Source organism: Geotrypetes seraphini, chromosome 14 (genome assembly GCF_902459505.1).
Source record: "Geotrypetes seraphini chromosome 14, aGeoSer1.1, whole genome shotgun sequence".
Taxonomy (NCBI): Eukaryota; Metazoa; Chordata; class Amphibia; order Gymnophiona; family Dermophiidae; genus Geotrypetes; species Geotrypetes seraphini.
Genome location: NC_047097.1, coordinates 47,567,926 through 47,585,735, shown reverse-complemented (window position 1 = coordinate 47,585,735; position 17,810 = coordinate 47,567,926). Strand labels below are relative to the sequence as shown.

At 43.6% G+C, this 17,810-nt stretch overlaps 1 protein-coding gene across 3 annotated transcripts in view; it reads left to right on the top strand.

Moving 5' to 3' along the window:
- The first annotated feature begins 1,173 nt into the window (after positions 1-1,173).
- MYZAP (myocardial zonula adherens protein) overlaps positions 1,174-17,810 on the top strand; it is a 174,744-nt gene continuing 158,107 nt past the window's right edge. For all 3 annotated transcript variants that reach the window (XM_033919900.1, XM_033919899.1, XM_033919898.1), the window contains exon 1: positions 1,174-1,304. In XM_033919900.1, the coding sequence (XP_033775791.1) occupies positions 1,236-1,304 (69 nt within the window). In that variant the 5' untranslated portion in view covers positions 1,174-1,235. The remainder of the gene's footprint in view (positions 1,305-17,810) is intronic.

Genomic DNA, 17,810 nt, shown 5'->3' with positions numbered 1-17,810 from the left:
AGGTAGTTCGGTACAGGTATTGGGAAGCAGGGGAGGGGGATGTTGTCAAGTTGGGTTGCTAGGGGTGCAGCACCAATTTTTTACCAGCATCGATCCCGTAGGCAATTGGTAGATGGCAATTGTAAATGACAATTGGTAGGAATAGGGTTACCAGATGTCCAGGACTGTCCGGGCTCCCAGATGGACTTTCCAAACCCAGCACCCAGATTTTGCAAAGCGCCAACGAGCTCTGGCCTCATCTACACATCCGTGCATACTTCAGGCCCTCAAGAAGGGAGCAGGCTTTGTGGGGGCAAAGCTGGAGGTGGAACAGGGTGAGACTGGAGGCAGAACTTTGCGGGGTCATGTGTCTGAGGTTTTCTGGAGAAAGATACGGTAACCTTTGGTAGGAAGATTCTATGAATTGTCACCCCCTACGAACTGTCTGCCTACCAATTGTCTTCCTACGAATTGTTGGGATCACTACCTCAGGGAGCATCCCAGATTATGCTCAGCTGTTTGCTGGAGAGAGGGACAGGGACAGGGACAGACCCCCCCCCCCTTCAAGAAGTTGTCATTCCCCAGTCTTAGGATCAATCAGACACTGCTAACCCCAGCAGAGTGAGAAACCATCATTAACCTGCTCTGCTCTTGAAAAGCCATTCCCAGATTCTTTCCCATCCCTCTTTATTTCCTTCCCCCTCATCTCTGAAAACTGGTGCCGTTTGTCTACAAAGGCAGTAAAGTAACGCCTATAGTGCACCTCCAGTGCAGGTTTCAACAACTGGGAGGCGCTCAGACACCCGTCAAGTCCCGCGTTTTCCCACAGGGCGCATGCGCGGTATCAGTCACTGCGGAACCGAGAGCTGCGGTTGGCGTGCAGGTGCTTTCGTTTCCGTGTCAGAGTGCGTGCGCGGTCGTCTCATCCCCATTGCATGATAGTCGAAGGAGCTGAATACAGGAGGAGGAGGAGGAGGAGGAGGGGGGGAGAGAAAGGGAGGGGGAAAGGTGACAAATCTTTCATCCCTTAGCTTTAGGAAAGGAAAGCCGCCCCTTTTGGCAGCGCTGTTGTAGTTGTAGGCTGACCTCTCGCGAGACCAGTGCTGGTGCTTCTGCTTGTCAGGTGTGGAGGGCAGCGCGAGGAAGAGCGACGGAAAAGTTGCTCGCGCTGGAATCCTGCAGGCTCAGCCGTCTTCCTTCGTCTGTGTATAATAGTTAAAACAAATTAGCTACGTATTGGGTTATAGTTGCACAGAATGAACAGATATAACTCTGCTACCACTTTTGCTCTGACTGCTTCGGAGACGCAAGAAACTCCCAAGAAAGTAAGTACATGGAATTTTTCATTTTTCCAGTATTCTATAAAGTTATTCTAAATAGAACACCAGTGCAATAATGACATTGACTACACCTCACACAAACCACGGTCGGTGGCGCAAACTGATCTCCCAGGTCCTTTCAAGACGTTGGCTGTGCTGGTGCCCCTCTTCTCGTTTCTCTCCCTTGCTGCTGCATCCCCCCCCCCCCCCCGATCGTTCTTCTTCATCCCCTCGCCCCCTTGGTCTTAGCACATCTCTGCAGAGCGATTTGCTGTGTCAATACAGTACGAACAGGAAGAATTCAACACTTGCTTTCGTGCCCGTTGAATTACTTAAGTTAATGCAACATGAAATAGGAAATGTCGAATCTTTTCTCGGAGTCAGATTTTCAACACTTATGACTTTGCGAGTCCTTTCTGTCTTGTTTTTGGACACTTTGATTTCGATGGATCATAAGAACAGAATATAAAATGTACTGTATTCGTCAGAGCAGGAACTTTATCTTATTACATTCGATAAAATGTCTTACTCAAAATTCCTGAAGTCGTGGTTCAATAAAAGAAATCAACATGGTAGCAATCATAAAATGTAACCTTTTTTATTCTGGCCTTAAAACTGTGACAGTTCAGATCCGTGGTGCATAAATATTAAAATCAAATCATATACAGTATTTAAACTCATAATATCCCTCTTACCTGAATAACTAACATGCATAGATCTGAATAACACAACACTAGGAGGGTACTTGAATTAAAGTATCCACCACAATAAACAACCTTTATAAACTTTAAGATCCTCAGTAACTCGACTATGTATATGGTGTTACTGAGGATCTAAAAGTTTGTAAAGTTTATTTATTGTTTATTGTGGTGGATACTTTAATTTAAGAACCCTCCTAGTGTTGTGATCTGGAAAAGAATGCCCTAAGATTTATCTAAAAAAGTGCTGATGATACTATATCTAGATCAAAGAAGCGTGGGATGAACACAGAAGATTTAGAATCAGAAAATAATATTAAATATTGAACTAGGCCAGTTACTGGGCAGACTTGCACGGTCTGTGTCTGTATATGGCCGTTTGGTGGAGGATGGGCTGGGGAGGGCTTCAATGGCTGGGAGGGTGTAGATGGGCTGGAGTAAGTCTTAACAGAGATTTTGGCAGTTGGAACTCAAGCACAGTACCGGGTAAAGCTTTGGATTCTCGCCCAGAAATAGCTAAGAAGAAAAAAAAAATAAAAAAATTTAAATTGAATCAGGTTGGGCAGACTGGATGGACCATTCGGGTCTTTATCTGCCGTCATCTACTATGTTACTATGTTACTATGATCTGAATAACATGCATAAATCTCTTACTGGGAGACAGGTAATGAAGGGGAGGGAAGGTATTATTTTCACAAAGGATTGCTCAATGAACCTTGTATGGTTATGAATTTTGATGGAAAATGTTAAAGTAGCAAGGACATTTTTTATTTTATTTTTTCAACAAGACAAATAGCATTTAGAAATGTAAGTCGTGGTTTCTTTTATTCACAGTTTTTAGCTTGCTGGCTCCTCCCTCCTAAATATGTTAGCTTGCATAGAGAAATCGCGATTCCAAGCATTTACAGAGAAAATCGCTGATTCCCAGCACTGTCTTTGCCATGTTTTGCCTCTCCTTCAGGAACAGGCCAGGTTTGCCACCATGTTATTCACGGTTTCACCCTATTCACGATGGATTTTACTAGAAAACAGCGAATAACATATGGAAAAGTTATTTGCGGTTTTCCTGTATTCGCGGGTCTGTTAATCCCCTATCACAGCGAATACGGAGGAAGAAGTGTAAGTTAATTAGTCCTTTCTTTACTAAATTCAATAACTAGTATATCTGCCCAATACAATAGATCAGTGGTTCTTAAATCTGTCCTGGGGGACCCCTAGCCAGTCAGGTTTTCAAGATCCCTAATGAATATGCATGAGGCAGATTTGCATAAAATTAGAGGTGACAAGCATACAAAGCTGCTTCATACCTGTCAAAAGTTCTGAAAATTCTGCGCGCAATATTTCAAAATATTGCAAAGTTTATTTGTGTTTTGTGTAGAATTCTATCTTGAGGCTTGAAATTCCTTCCTGCCTTTTCCTTTCTCAGGTTCCAGCCTCCTCAGTTCCCTCTCTCATGCCAACTGCAGTTCTGTCTCCCTCTAAATCCCACCCTTTTCTCAATTGCACCCTGAATCCCCTTCCTTGGCCCCTATAGTTTGGCATCTCTCTCTCTCCCTCTCTCCACTAGTTAAGAATCTCTTCCTCCCTTCCCATCCCCTTTCTAATCTTGGTCACTCTCTCTTCCTTCTGATCTTGGTCACTCTCTCTTACATCCCTCCCACACCCACTTTCTGGTCCAGTATCCATGACCACCCCCACCCACCACCTCTCTTGCTTGCACCCTAAACCCTAGTCCTTATGATTTGGCATTTTTTTCCCTCTCTCAATGGTCAAGATCTGACAACGCTGGAAGAGTGGGCCAAAAAGTGGCAGATGAGCTTCAACATAGGGAAATGCAAGGTCATGCATGTTGGGAAAAAGAACCCGATGTTCACTTACAAGATGGGGGGATCACCGCTAGGGGTGAGCAACCTTGAAAGAGACCTGGGAGTGATGGTAGACACAACATTGAAGGCGTTGGCGCAGTGCGCCACAGCCTCAAGGAAAGCGAACAGAATGTTGGGTATCATTAAGAAAGGTATCACGACCAGGACGAAGGAAGTCATCCTGCCACTGTATCGTGCATTGGTGCGTCCAGTACTGGTCGCCGTATCTCAAGAAGGACATGGCGATACTTGAGAGAGTCCAGAGAAGAGCAACTAAGCTGATAAAGGGTATGGGGAACCTCTCATATACTGACAGACTGAAAAAGCTGGGGCTTTTCTCGCTGGAAAAGTGACGACTCAGAGGAGACATGATAGAAACCTTCAAGATCATGAAGGGCATAGAAAGAGTGGACAGGGACAGATTTTTCAAACTATGGGGAACCACAAGTACAAGGGGGCACTCGGAGAAATTGAAAGGGGAAAGGTTTAGAACAAACGCCAGGAAGTTCTTTTTCACCCAGAGGGTGGTGGATACATGGAACACGCTACCGGAGGATGTGATAACCAGAAGCACGCTACAGGGCTTCAGAGAGGGTCTGGACAGGTACCTGGAGGACAAAGGGATTGAGGGGTACAGATAGGAGTAGAGGTAAGGTTAGAGGGATAGGATTAGAGGTAATTTGTAAAATTAGTCAGAGACCACTGTTCAGGCAGTGGGCCTGATGGGCCGCCGCGGGAGCGGACCGCTGGGCGAGATGGACCTCTGGTCTGCCTCAGCGGAGGCAACTTCTTATGTTCTTATGTTCCTTCTCACCCCCTTTTCTGGTATGGGTTACCTTCTCATCCCCTTCCCCCTCTACTTATGGGTTCAGCATCCATGTCCCCTTCCCACTCCTCCTTCTTCCTGCAGGCCTAGCATCCATGGCCCCTTCTCTCGCAGTGCAACATTCATGTCCCCTTCCCTCTCCTTCTCCCCTTGCAGGTCTAGCATCCATGGACCCTCTCTTCTCCTCCTCACCCTGCTGCTCTAGCATCCATGTCTCTCTCTCCCCCCACTTGTAGTCCAGGATCCATGTCCTGTCCTCTCCCCCCCACCACAGGCCTAGCATCCAAGTTCCCTCCTTCCCCCCCCCTCAGTTGTGGTCGAACATCTATGTCCCCATCACTGTTCCCACCTCCATGTGGGTCTGGTCTCTCTCCATCTAACCTACTCTTCCCGTGAGATCAGATATATCTGCGAGCCTCTTAGAGCAGTAGCAGCTGGCTGGCAGAGGCAGCACTGAACAGGAAGTGATATGGCCCTGGAGGGTCCGGCTACAAGCAGTCTGTTCACTGCCCTACTTCTGCTAGCTGGTTGCTGTCACTGCTGCTTTCTTGGGAGGCTGATCTCATGGGGGGGGGGGGGGGGATCAGTGAGAGGGAGAGAAGCCAGACCCGCACGGGGGAGGGGATGGGGGCCAAACTGAAGGTTTGTGCAGAATTCTGCACAGCATGTGCAGAATTCTGTGTGGATGGGGAATTCTGCTCTGCGCTGCGCAGAATTCCACCATGAGTAAATTAACATAAAGGTGTGTGTTACTAAGATGCATTGCACTTAACATACACTAATTTGTTAGTGCAGCATGTTGGCATACAATAGACCAGGGGTCTCAAAGTCCCTCCTTGAGCGCCACAATCCAGTCGGGTTTTCAGGATTTCCCCAATGAATATGCATGAGATCTATGTGCATGCACTGCTTTCAATGCATATTCATTGGGGGATTCCTGAAAACCCGTCTGGATTGCGGCCCTCAAGGAGGGACTTTGAGATCCCTGCAATAGACTGTGCAGCATTTAGCATGTGTTTGTTAGCACACCTTAATAAAAGGATTCCAAATTTATTTAATTTTATTATTTTTTAAATATGGCATTAAACACCCCTCCCCATTTTTTATGAAGCCATATTAGGCTTTTGTAGGCTGCTTTGGTGGTAAAAGCTCCTATACTCATAGGAATTGTATGAGCATTGGAGCTTTTATCACTGTGGCTGGTGAAAAAAAGCCTAACACAGCTTTATAAAAGGGGTGGTGGTGGTTTAAAATAGACTTATAACCTGGATTTCCAAAAAATACATTTGTTCAGCGAAGGCAACATAACAACTACATACAAGCATATAAACATTACCACATAACAAAAGAATCAGTCACTAAACACTTCATAGAACAAATCACTTTCCCTTTCTTTCTGAAAAACAAAGTCAAGTTCACATATATGTGGGTAGAGTTCCATAATCATGGTTCTGTTGCAGATAATATCCAATTTGTGGGTGATAGAGATTTGGGCTTGCTTTAATGAGGAATTTGAGAGCAATACAGTGACTGAACACAGTGACTGAAACATAGAAACATGGTGGCAGATAAAGGCCAAATGGCCCATCTAGTCTGCTCATCCGCAGTAACCATTACCTCTTTCTCTCTCTGAGAGATCCCAGTGTCTATACCAGGCCCACTTGAATTTAGACTGGAATACTATATAAGATTACAATAAGCTTTATACCTAAGAGGGAGCCTTTATTATATAGTTTATTATATAGCACACAAAACCACATTAAAATTTTGCACCAAATATTTGGTAATATGTGTGATGGTTTTTCTGAGGCTTATATGCTCAAAATAATTACAGTTAGCATCATAATTGCTATGTTTTGAATCATTTGTAAAAGAGAAGCCAAACAGGAGCTCTGAAATACAAGTGTTGTGTTTTTGTTTTTTTTAAAATTGGCTGTCATAAAGTTGGTATTCTAGTTTCTACTTATTAATTAAAAGGTGTGGATTAAATAGAGTAAAAATGCAGCATGTGTGATTTAAGGTGCCTGGCATGTGGCACAACCTGCACTTTGGAATGTCATATTGATGATATAACTATGCTGTTTATAACACTTTATATAATAGGGTATAGCTAAAGACTCCATTTTCTGATGTGTTTAGGGCAGTGGTCTCAAACTCGCGGCCCGCCAGGTACTATTTTGAGGCCCTCAGTATGTTTATCATAATCACAAAAGTAAAATAAAACAGTTTCTTGATCATGTGTCTCTTTAGCTATAAATTACAATATTATTATTAAGACTTAGCCAAAAGGAAAGATTTATAAACTATAGAATTTTACCTCATGCAAAATTGTCATTTCTTTAATAAGACATTAACTATTTTTTTCTGCGGCCCTCCAAGTACCTGCAAATCCAAAATGTGGCCCTGCAAAGGGTTTGAGTTTGAGACCACTGGTTTAGGGAGACTTGCACATGTTTTGCTTCACAAGAATCTCCCTCAGTTGGAGCCAGTGAAAGAATAGTTAGGCATGCTAGGTGAATTGAGACTTACATCCTCTCCACTGAGGTTTGGTTAACTAGACTCAACAATCAGTCCAATATCACCTTTTCCAGAGCAATCCTATAAAAATGTGAAATAGGGCATCATATTTTTGTAGAAGACAAGATATAGAAAGCATTTTTCCAAGTACAGAATTGGAGAAAAGCTTTAGTATAAATAACCCAAAGAAGGGTAAAAAAAATCCTTTCATTACAGATTTTACATAAAACCTCTCTTTCATACCTGTTTGAGGAGCCTGTCTTATAACATCACTAAGGCTGTCTAGTGCAATGCACAATTGCCAATATTTTAATACCTGTATGTGTCCTGATCCTTGCACTTTTAGCTATGGAATGACAATTGTCTCAATGCACCATTTAGTGTGCAGGGGAGAGGGCTTCCAAAGGTCCTGAAATAAGTACTAGTGCTTGTTCTATCCAGGGGTTTTTATGAGTAGAAACTAACGCTGAAGAAGAACCAGATATCTTAAAAGAAGAAGTCATAGCAGCAATTAAAGATTTATAAAAAAAAACCCATGTTACCTGGTATTGATGGCAGTCCAATTGAATTAATCAAAGTCTTAGAAGGTGTTATCATGGCTCTCACTTGACTATGCCAACAGATTTGGGAGGGAAAACCCCCATGGCCAACCAATTGGAGAAGATAACTGTTCAATACCTATACCGAAGAAAGGTGACACCAAGGACTGTAACAAACTGCAGAATGATTGCATTAATTCCTTATGCCTGCAAAATATTGCTTAAAATCATAAAATGAGGCTAAAATACATTGAGTAAAAACTACCCAAAGTTTAGGCTGGTTTCAGAAAAGATCAAGGAACAAGAGACATTATTGCCAATATTAGATGGATATTGGAGAAGAGCAAAATATCAAATAGCTTCATCAACCTACAGCAAAGCATTTGACTGTGTGGATCACAATAAACTATGGGGATCATTCCATGTCAAGTCATCCAGTATTGAAAATCATCCCCACTCGACCTCCTCTAAATTGAATAAGATTTTGTGAGGATGCTCCCTATAGCCTCAAATGAAACCATGTAAAAACTTTCAGCTGGATCTCTATTGGTGTATTGTGCTCTGCGTAACATGGCAACTTTGTCTCGCCACTACAGCCCAACAAAGCCTCCAAGAGAATTGAAATTTTGTGGATTAATACAACCCCTGGCACTAACTTCATGTACAAAGTTTGGAATGCCTCCCTTTTATGAGCTAGTAAAGTAGGCAAAAAATGTTATAAAAGAAATTTAATGCCTACTTTGACTTCTCATTGCTCCTGACCTGTATTTTGATTTGTCATAACTGTACCAGCAATCATGACATATGATATGCACATAGGAGTTGCATTAAGAGGCTGCAATTGGAAACAATATAATTAAACAAATAAATATTAGTGCTTTATAGAATTTTTGGCTTTTGTTGGATGCAGACATCTCAACTGTACATAGTCCAATTTTTTTTATTGTTTATATCACTTGAAAGAGCATCTTTTTTGTTGTTGTTACAAAAGCCATTCTGGTTTTTATCCCAGGACAAGCAGGCAGCCTATTCTCAACATATCATCCACGGAGCCCTGATGCGGACAGCTTCGCAAGCTGATTTGCTGAACTTAGAAAGTTCACAACTGCCACACCGCGCATGCGCGAATGCCTTCCCGCCCACACAAGGGCGCGCGTCTCAGTTCTCAGTTTTCCGCGGAGCTGAGAAGTTTTGTTTATGATGCTCTGCGCTAGATTCAGTTCTAAACTTCATGCCTTCTCTCACTGTGGCTCGTGTTTTGTTATTTTTTCAGGGTCGCTGTGTTTTTGCGCGTTTGTATTTCTTAAAAAAATACATAAATAAAAAAACTTTAATTATATTTCTTTTGTGACAGCGGGGACTGCTTTGTGGCCTTCGCCGGTGGGTTTCAATTTTGTTGAGGCCATCTTTCTGTCTATGTCCAGACGGGTCACAGGCTTCAAGAAGTGCATCCGTTGCCAGCGCGCGATCTCCCTCACTGACCCACATAGCTGGTGTATTCAGTGTTTGGGACCTGACCATTGTCTGGAGTCGTGTACTCGCTGTGCTACCCTTCAACCTCAAGCCCGCAAGTGTCATCGAGTTAACGTGGAGAAACGTTTTGGTGGTATGGATCCCTTTGCCTCGGCCTCGCCCTTTGATCAAGCCTGCCTCGTTTGGGACCTCGTCCTTGAGTAAATCTGCTAAGTCTTCTCCTGACGAGATGCTTGCCTCGCTGCCTCCCTCAGGTCAGGTGCCAGCAGTGGTTATCAAGCTGCCTAAGAAGCATGTCTCCAAGTTGAAGAGTTGTTCTTCCTCTTTTTCCTCGGAGACTATTGCTGCACCAAAAGTACCAGATCCTCCAGTCTCGGAGTCACATTTGGAGGCTCTGATCCAGACCATTTTGGATTGTCAGTTGGGCAATATCCTTGCCAAACATACTCCTGCCTCGACTCTGCTTCCTGCAGTCCAGCCTGAGCACTCAGGAGTAACACCTGGAGTCGAGTCCTTGACTGAGCCTCGAGCTGAATCTCCTCACTCTATACAAGGAGTTGAGTCCTTAGGAGTGCCTCAAGATGATTCCACACTCTGTATGCAAGGACTTGATTCTTTTTTTTTTATTATTATTATTTATTTATAAATTTTTCAAAATTTAACAAGCATACAATCTTGTACAGAAAAGTGCAATCAAGAAAACATATCATTGATTATTCTCAAACTTGACAATAAACCAAAATTACATAAGAGGTAACAGAATTCCAACTTAATCGCACACTAGTCCTCAACATTGGATCCAAGATTGAGGAATTAGGAGTAAATATAATACAATAACAAATTAAACCAAATCATGTCATCTGTGCTGAAAGAGAGCTTAAATTAATTATTAAGACACTGATGTTTCTCCTTTTTCAAGGCGCTTCATGGAGAGGAAGGCAGTCAAATGAGATGGTTCAAAAAAATATATATTTAAGGGAATTATACCTGATTACACACTTACAAGGGTATCTAAGAAAAAATAATCCCCCCATCTGGGTCACACCTGCTTTTAATAATAAAAATTCCCTCCTTCATTTTTGAGTTTCTCTCGAAACATCAGGGAAAACTTGAATATGGAAGCCAAGGAAGTCTTTAGATCTATTTTTAAAGAAAAGTTTAAGGATCCAATCTCTGTCTGGAGCCAAAGCCACAGTCAGTAAGAGAGTGGCTGGACTAGCCACCTCTCTATCAGATTGTTCCAATAAAGCAGTAACATCCAAAGAATTTTCCTGTGGTCTACCATCCTCGTCTTTTTTTTTGAGAATCCTGATTTTTTTTTATTAGGCAAATAATACACTCTTGACAATGGTGGCAAAGAATTCTCAGAAATTTTTAGGATTTCCAGAAAGTAACGTTTTATCATTTCTGCTGGAGAAATTGACAAGACCTTTGGAAAATTAATCAAACGCAAATTGTTAAACCGACTGTTATTTTCAAGTACTTCTAATTTTCTTCTCATTATCTTTCACAATTAAATCTTGGCTACTCTTGAACATTTTTAAGTCCTTCTTTTCTTCCTGAATCTCAGTTTTTATTACTACAGTGTCTTGTTTCACAATTTTAATTTCTTCTCTGTGGAATTCTAATTCTTTTTCCAAGTTCTTTATCTGAGGATTGAGGGAATTACCCAAACTGGAAACCAAATCCCATATCGAATCCAGTGTAACCTCTGGGGGCCGAATAGGGGCAAAGGAAAGTACTTGTGCAATATTAGTTTGTTCATCCGAGTGCTTTACCTCCCCTGTGCCTTGTTGTCCCTTAAGCACTGTTGTCCCGGTCGCTGGTTCTTTTACAAGGATAAATTCCCCTTGTGATGTTCCCTGTAGCGAGCCCTCCAATTCACTGGCCTCTCGGAAAGAAAACTCTGCCTCTTCGGACATGCTCTCCTCCCTCGGAGAGCTAGCTCCCAGCGGCTACGGCTGTAGGGGAGGCGTCCTGATGTCGGGGCTCAGCGTGACGTCCAGCCCGGGAGTATCCGCCGTAGCACTCCTCTCAGCCGGCGCTCCCAACAGGCGATTCCCCGAATGACTCGACTCGCTTTGAAGACGTCAGAAAATGTCGACAACAGTAAGAACCATGGGGCCCGAGTGCTGGGAGGCTCCACCAACGCTCCTACCCCTTCTCTTCGGCATATTCCTGGCAGGTAAGAGAGACACTCTCCAGCGTCTTGCCAGCAATCAGATAGCGGCAGCCATTTTGGATCGTGTTTTGCAAGGACTTGATTCTTTGCAAATGTCTCGTCTGGAGCATAAGTATGCTATTCAAGGAGCCGAGTCTTTGTCAGTGCCTCAAGATGCCTCAACACCAGGAGTTCAATATCATGTGGTGTCTCGATCTCCAGCCCTTGTTCCTCGCATAAGGCATTGCCCATCCCGAGGCATAGGGCAAAGACTCCTCGACTTTTTTCTCAGCGAGACCAGCCTGGTTTGAGGCTAAGTTCTCCACATCAGTTGAGACATCAGTTGAGGCATCCATCGAGGCACAGATCCTCTTCTCGAGACATGCCTCATCTCTCTACACCTTGAGGCTATTCGAGGCTTTCTACTCCGAAGTCAAGTACGCCACCTCCATCTGCTTCTGCGAGAGATTCTCCTCCCAGTGAGTCGTCTATACCTACATATTCAGGACTCAGGTGTGAGTACTCTAGAGAAGCTTAGCCCTCGCTCTCTGCTCTTCGAGGTGCTTCGAGGTCACCTCCTCTCATGGTCAACCTACCTTGGAACAGATAGCCTTCTCTTCTTTCCTACGTCAAATGAGTAAGGAATTCAATATTAATTTGTACTCTGATTCCAAATACACTACAGAAATGGGTATATCTCGACCTCCTGTGGAGTCTCTTAAAATACCCATTAATAGACTTCTTAGTAGTGCTTTTGATTTAGTGGACCATGAAATAATGTTGAGCTGCTTGGATGCAATGGGACTTTCAGGAAAAGTGTGGAATTGGTTTCAGGGTTTCTTGACGAAAAGATCATACCGAGTGGTTTGTGATGGTAATTACTCTCATTTTTGGAGTAATCCATCCGGGGTACCTCAGGGTTCCCCGTTATCACTTACGCTATTTAATATTTTTGTTTCGTCTTTAGGACATTTATTGCAAAATTTAAATCTAAACTTTTATATATATATATGCTGACGATATTTCTAATTTAATTCCTTTAAATGATCTAACTAATGATATTTTAAAACAAATTTCTAATATCATGACCGAGATAGAACAATCAATTTTAAATTGAAATTCAATACAGAAAAGACTAAGGGCTACTTTTACAAAGGTGCGCTAACGTTTTTAACACACGCACCGGATTAGCGCGCGCTATACCCGAAAAACTACCACCTGCTCCAGAGGCGGCAGTAGCAGCTAGCGCATGTGGCATTTTAGCGCACGCTATTCTGCACGTTAAGGCCCTAATGCACCTTTGTAAAAGGAGCCCTAAATTTTTTTCTGGCCAGCCTAAAAGACAAAATAACCAGACTATCGCTTTGTTTAAATGGTCATGACTACCCGATCTCAAAATCTATAAAAATATTGGGAGTCATATGATTTTAGTGGTAAAAAAGTGCCTTTTTGCACTATGGAAACTAAAGACCATTAAAAAATACTATGATCCTCTATCCTTGAGACCAGTGATTCCCAACCCTGTCCTGGTGGACCTCCAGGCCAATCGGGTTTTCAGGATAGCCCTAATGAATATGCATGGAGCAGATTTGCATGCCTGTCACTTCCATTATATGCAAATCTCTCTCATGCATATTTATTAGGGCTAGCTTGAAAACCCGATTGGCCTGGTGGTCCTCCAGGACAGGGTTAGGAGGCACTGCTTTAGACTATTAGTGCAGGCACTAGTCTTATCCATACTAGATTACTGCAGTATTGTTTATTTGGGAGCTCCAAAGAAAATCCTGAGACAATTGAGAATAGTACAGAATATGGTTGTCCGATTGATATTTGGGTTGAAAAAAAAGACCGACTGCTACATTGGCTTCCGGTGGAGGACGAGTACTATTCAAATTTTCTTGCATATGTTTTAAGCTGGTTTGGGGATTTGCTCCAACTTACATTTTATCTCATTATGTGTTATACAGCCCAATGAGGATAACTAGGAATTCCAATCTTTGCTTATCCAAAAATTACTGGCCATACGCTGGCTTGCCTGGCTTCGCATTGCTGACATGGACCCTAATCTACAGGATCGCCTTGCCAACATTCCTTGTCAAGGCAATGACTTGTTTGATGACTCCATCGAGGAGGCCACTAAGAAGTTGTCTGAACATGAGAAATCATTTGCTTCCATCATTCGTCCTAAGCCTTCCACCTCTAAGGGCTTCAGGTCTCTACCATCTTACTAGTGGCGTTTCCCACAGAGGGCAGCTCCTTATATCTGAGCGCCTCCTAAGAAACAATCACTGCAACAGAAGCAGCAGAAACCTCCGACTCCTGCTGCTCCTAAGGCCTCTTAACCTTTTTGACCGTCTAGTACAGAGCATAACCTCCATCGTTCTGCCTCTGTTCTCTCCCCTTCCCATTGGAGGTCGTCTCCATCATTTTTACCAATGCTGGGAGATTATTACATCAGACCTCTGAGTGCTGTCCATCATCAGGGAAGGATACTCTCTTCATTTCATTCAGGTTCCTCCAGATCTGCCTCCAAGAGAGTATCGTTCCAATCCATCCCAGATCGCCCTTCTTCAGGAAGCTCAAGCTCTGCTCCATCTCCGTACCATCGAGGATGTTCCCATGGAACAGCAGAGCAGGGGGTTTTACTCTCGTTACTTCCTAGTTCCAAAGAAGATGAGCGATCTGCGACCCATTTTGGATTTCAGAGCCCTCAACAAATTTCTTGTCAGGGAGAAATTTTGGATGCTGTCTCTGGCATCATTATACCCCCTTCTAGATCAAAACGATTGATTATGTTCCCTAGATGTCAAAGAGACTTACACTCACATTCCCATTCATCCAGCCACTTGACAGTTCCTCAGATTTTGGGTGGGAAATCTGCATTTTCAGTACAGAGTGCTACTTTTTGGCCTGGCTTCATCTCCAAGAGAGTTCACCAAGTGCCTAGTTGTAATAGCAGCAGCTCTGCGGAACCATGAGCTCCAGGTGTTCCCGTACCTGGACGACTGACTCATCAAAGATTCAACATCTCAAGGGATTATTGTAGCGACCCTATGCACTATGTGGTTCCTACAAAGTTTGGGGTTCGAAATCAACTTTCCCAAATCCCAGCTGCAGCCCTCTCAGACTTTACAGTTCATCGGCGCTGTCCTGGACACTATCCGACTCAGAGCATTGCTTCCTCAACAATGTCGTCCTTGGCTACAATTTCAGCAAGACACATGATAGTTCTCTTAGGTCACATGCCCTCGACAGTTCACGTGACTCCTTTTGCCAGACTTCACCTCAGAATTCCTCAGTGGACCCTGGCATCTCAGTTGGCGCAGGCTTGCGATCCATTCTCTCAACATATTACAGTAACTCCTTCGTTGAGACAGTCTCTCCACTGGTGGATGCTCTCTTCCAATCTCTCTAGAGGTTTACTGTTTCAAACACCCCCTCATCAGAAAGTCCTCATGACAGATTTCTCGACCTATGCTTGGGGGGGGGCTCATCTCGACGGTCTCCATACTCAAGACCATTGGTCCAGCATGGATCGTCAGTGTCACATCAGTCTGTTGGAACTCGGAGTGATCTTCAATGCTCTCAAAGCTTTTCAGCATCTTCTTCACGACCAGGTAATCCTCATTCGGACAGACAACCAAGTAGCCATGTACTATGTCAACAAGCAGGGAGGAACAGGATATCTCCCTCTTTGTCAGGAAGCTCAAAAGGTGTGGAACTGGGCAATCCATCACAACACCTTCCTGAAAGCAGTCTACTTTCAAGGAGAGAAAAACTGTCTGGCGGACAAATTGAGTCGTGTTCTGCAACCTCACAAATGGACACTCAATTCTTCGTCTCTTCATCACATTTTTTCTCAGTGGGGAACTCCTTAGATAGATCTCTTTGTGTCTCCCCACAACAACAAACTGCCTCAGTTCTGCTCTAGGATGTACTCTCCTCATCGCCTCGAGGCAGATGCTTTCCTTCTGGAATGGACGAATCAGTTTCTCTATGCATTCGCTCCATTTCCTCTGATTCTCAAGACTCTTGTCAAACAGGAACATGCCACTATTATTCTGATAGCTCCTTGGTCGCCCAGACAACCCTAGTACTCCCTTCTACTTCAGCTCAGCACCAGGGAGCCTCTACTTCTACCAGTATTTCCCTCTCTGCTTCATCCCAAACTGTAGTCTCTACACCTGACAGCTTGGTACCTCTCAACCTAGCTGCCACTCTACAGTTTTCTCAATCAGTACAGGACATTTTAGAGGCTTCTAGGAAGCCTACCACTAGACGATGCTACAATCAGAAATGGACTAGATTTTCTGCTTGGTACACCATTCCTTACAAGGAGCCTTGTCTTTAGTTTTGGATTACCTGGTCTATTTATCTCAATCAGGCCTCAAATCCACATCCATTTGAGTCCACCTCAGTGCAGTTTTCTGAAGTAGTCTTTCATGTGGAACCTTGTCAAACGCCTTCTGAAAAGCCAGATATACAATGTCGACTGGCTCGCCCTTGTCTATCTGCCTGTTTACTCCCTCGAAGAAGTGCAGCAAGTTCATCAAGCAAGATCTTCCCTTGCTGAAGCCGTGCTGGCTGGTCCTCATCAGATTGTGTCCATCAAGGTGATCCTTTATCAGCGCCTCTACCATATTTCCTGGTAACGAGGTCAGAGTCACTGATTTGTGGTTTCCAGGATCTCCCCTTGAACCTTTCTTGGAAAGTGGTTTTTCTCATTGTTCTTACGTCTGCTCGTAGGGTCAGTGAGCTACAAGCTTTAGTAGCGGACCCACCTTTCACAATATTTCATCATGACAAGGTGGTCCTCCATACCTCATCCTAAATTCTTACCTAAAGTGGTTTCAGAATTTCATCTCAACCAATCAATTGTACTTCCAGTGTTTTTTTTCCAAAGCCTCATTCTCATCCTGGAGAAACAGCTCTTCATACTCTGGACTGTAAGCGTGCTTTGGCTTTCTACTTGCAACGCACTCAACCACATAGATCTTCTCCTCAACTTTTTGTTTCCTTCGATCCAAACAAGTTGGGACATCCGATTTCCAAGCGCACCATCTTCAACTGGTTAGTGGCTTGCATCTCTTTCTGCTATGCCCAGGCTAGACTGCATCTACAGAGTTGAGTCACAGATCTACTCCTATTGAGGAAATCTGCAAAGCTGCCACTTGGTCCTCGGTTCATACATTCACCTCTCATTATTGTCTGGATGCTTTTTCCAGACGAGATGGCCATTTCGGCCAGGCAGTGTTACAAAATGTATTCTCCTGAATTGCCAACTCTCCCACTATCCCATTCTGGTTAGCTTGGAGGTCACTCATATGTTGAGAATAGGCTGCCTGCTTGTCCTGGGATAAAGCACAGTTACTTACCGTAACAGGTGTTATCCAGCGACAGCAGGAAGCTAATCTCACAACTTACCTAACACCCGGGTTGGCTTCTCTGCTTGCTATCTGAACTGAGGAGACGTGCACCCATGAACTTTCTAAGTTCTGCAAGCAAATCAGCTTGTGAAGCTGTCCGTATCGGGGCTCCGTGGATGACATCACTTATATGTTGAGAATAGCTGCCTGCTGTCCCTGGATAGCACCTGTTAAGTTAAGTAACTGCAGTATTTGACCCAGCCTTGCTTTGGCCATAAGTTAGGTCTCAAATACATGCATTATTCCCAGGCATATACATGCAGTAGTAAAAAAGGGCATCTTTGGCATCTTATTTTATAATATGCAAGTGAACTAAAGATGTGAAATTGCATGGTGCAGCTAAGCTTGTTGGGTTTGCCATGCTAACTGAGGTTAAGACATCCACTGCTTTCCCATATTCTTGTAAATGGCCCATCGAAATGGACATTTAGTTGTTGGTGATTCATTTCAAGTTCAATAAACATTCCTAGCAGCACATCTCCAATTTTAATAAAATGTAATGACATAGGTTTTGGGCCTTGGGCCACTAACTGCAAATGACCAAAAAACCTTGTTTGCAAGAGACTTGTAAAACATATAATAAATGCTGATGTTCAAAAGGTGTTTTAATTTTTATAATAATAAAAGAGAATTTCAGTAGTAGGAACTTACCTTTTCAGGTATAGTATCCCGGTGGTACCACGCATCTGATGCATAGCGCCACCTAAGCTCACCTAAGGCCACATCTGGGCAAAACCATGCCCACGCCTAGCCTTAGGTGAGCTTAAGCAGCCCTACATGCCTCCCTAGGCTCACAAAAACACCGACAATGTAGGCAACCCTCCTCGGGGCTTGTCTTTTTATTTAAAAAAAACCGTGCGTCCTGATTAGCTGACTAGACAGCAATAGGAAGCCTACCACCGCCTACAACCAGGACACCGTTTATAGAATTTGCCCCATGCTGTCTGAACGACAACTGAGAATTGAGAATCACTCCCAAATAACACATTTCAGATGACAAAGTCCAG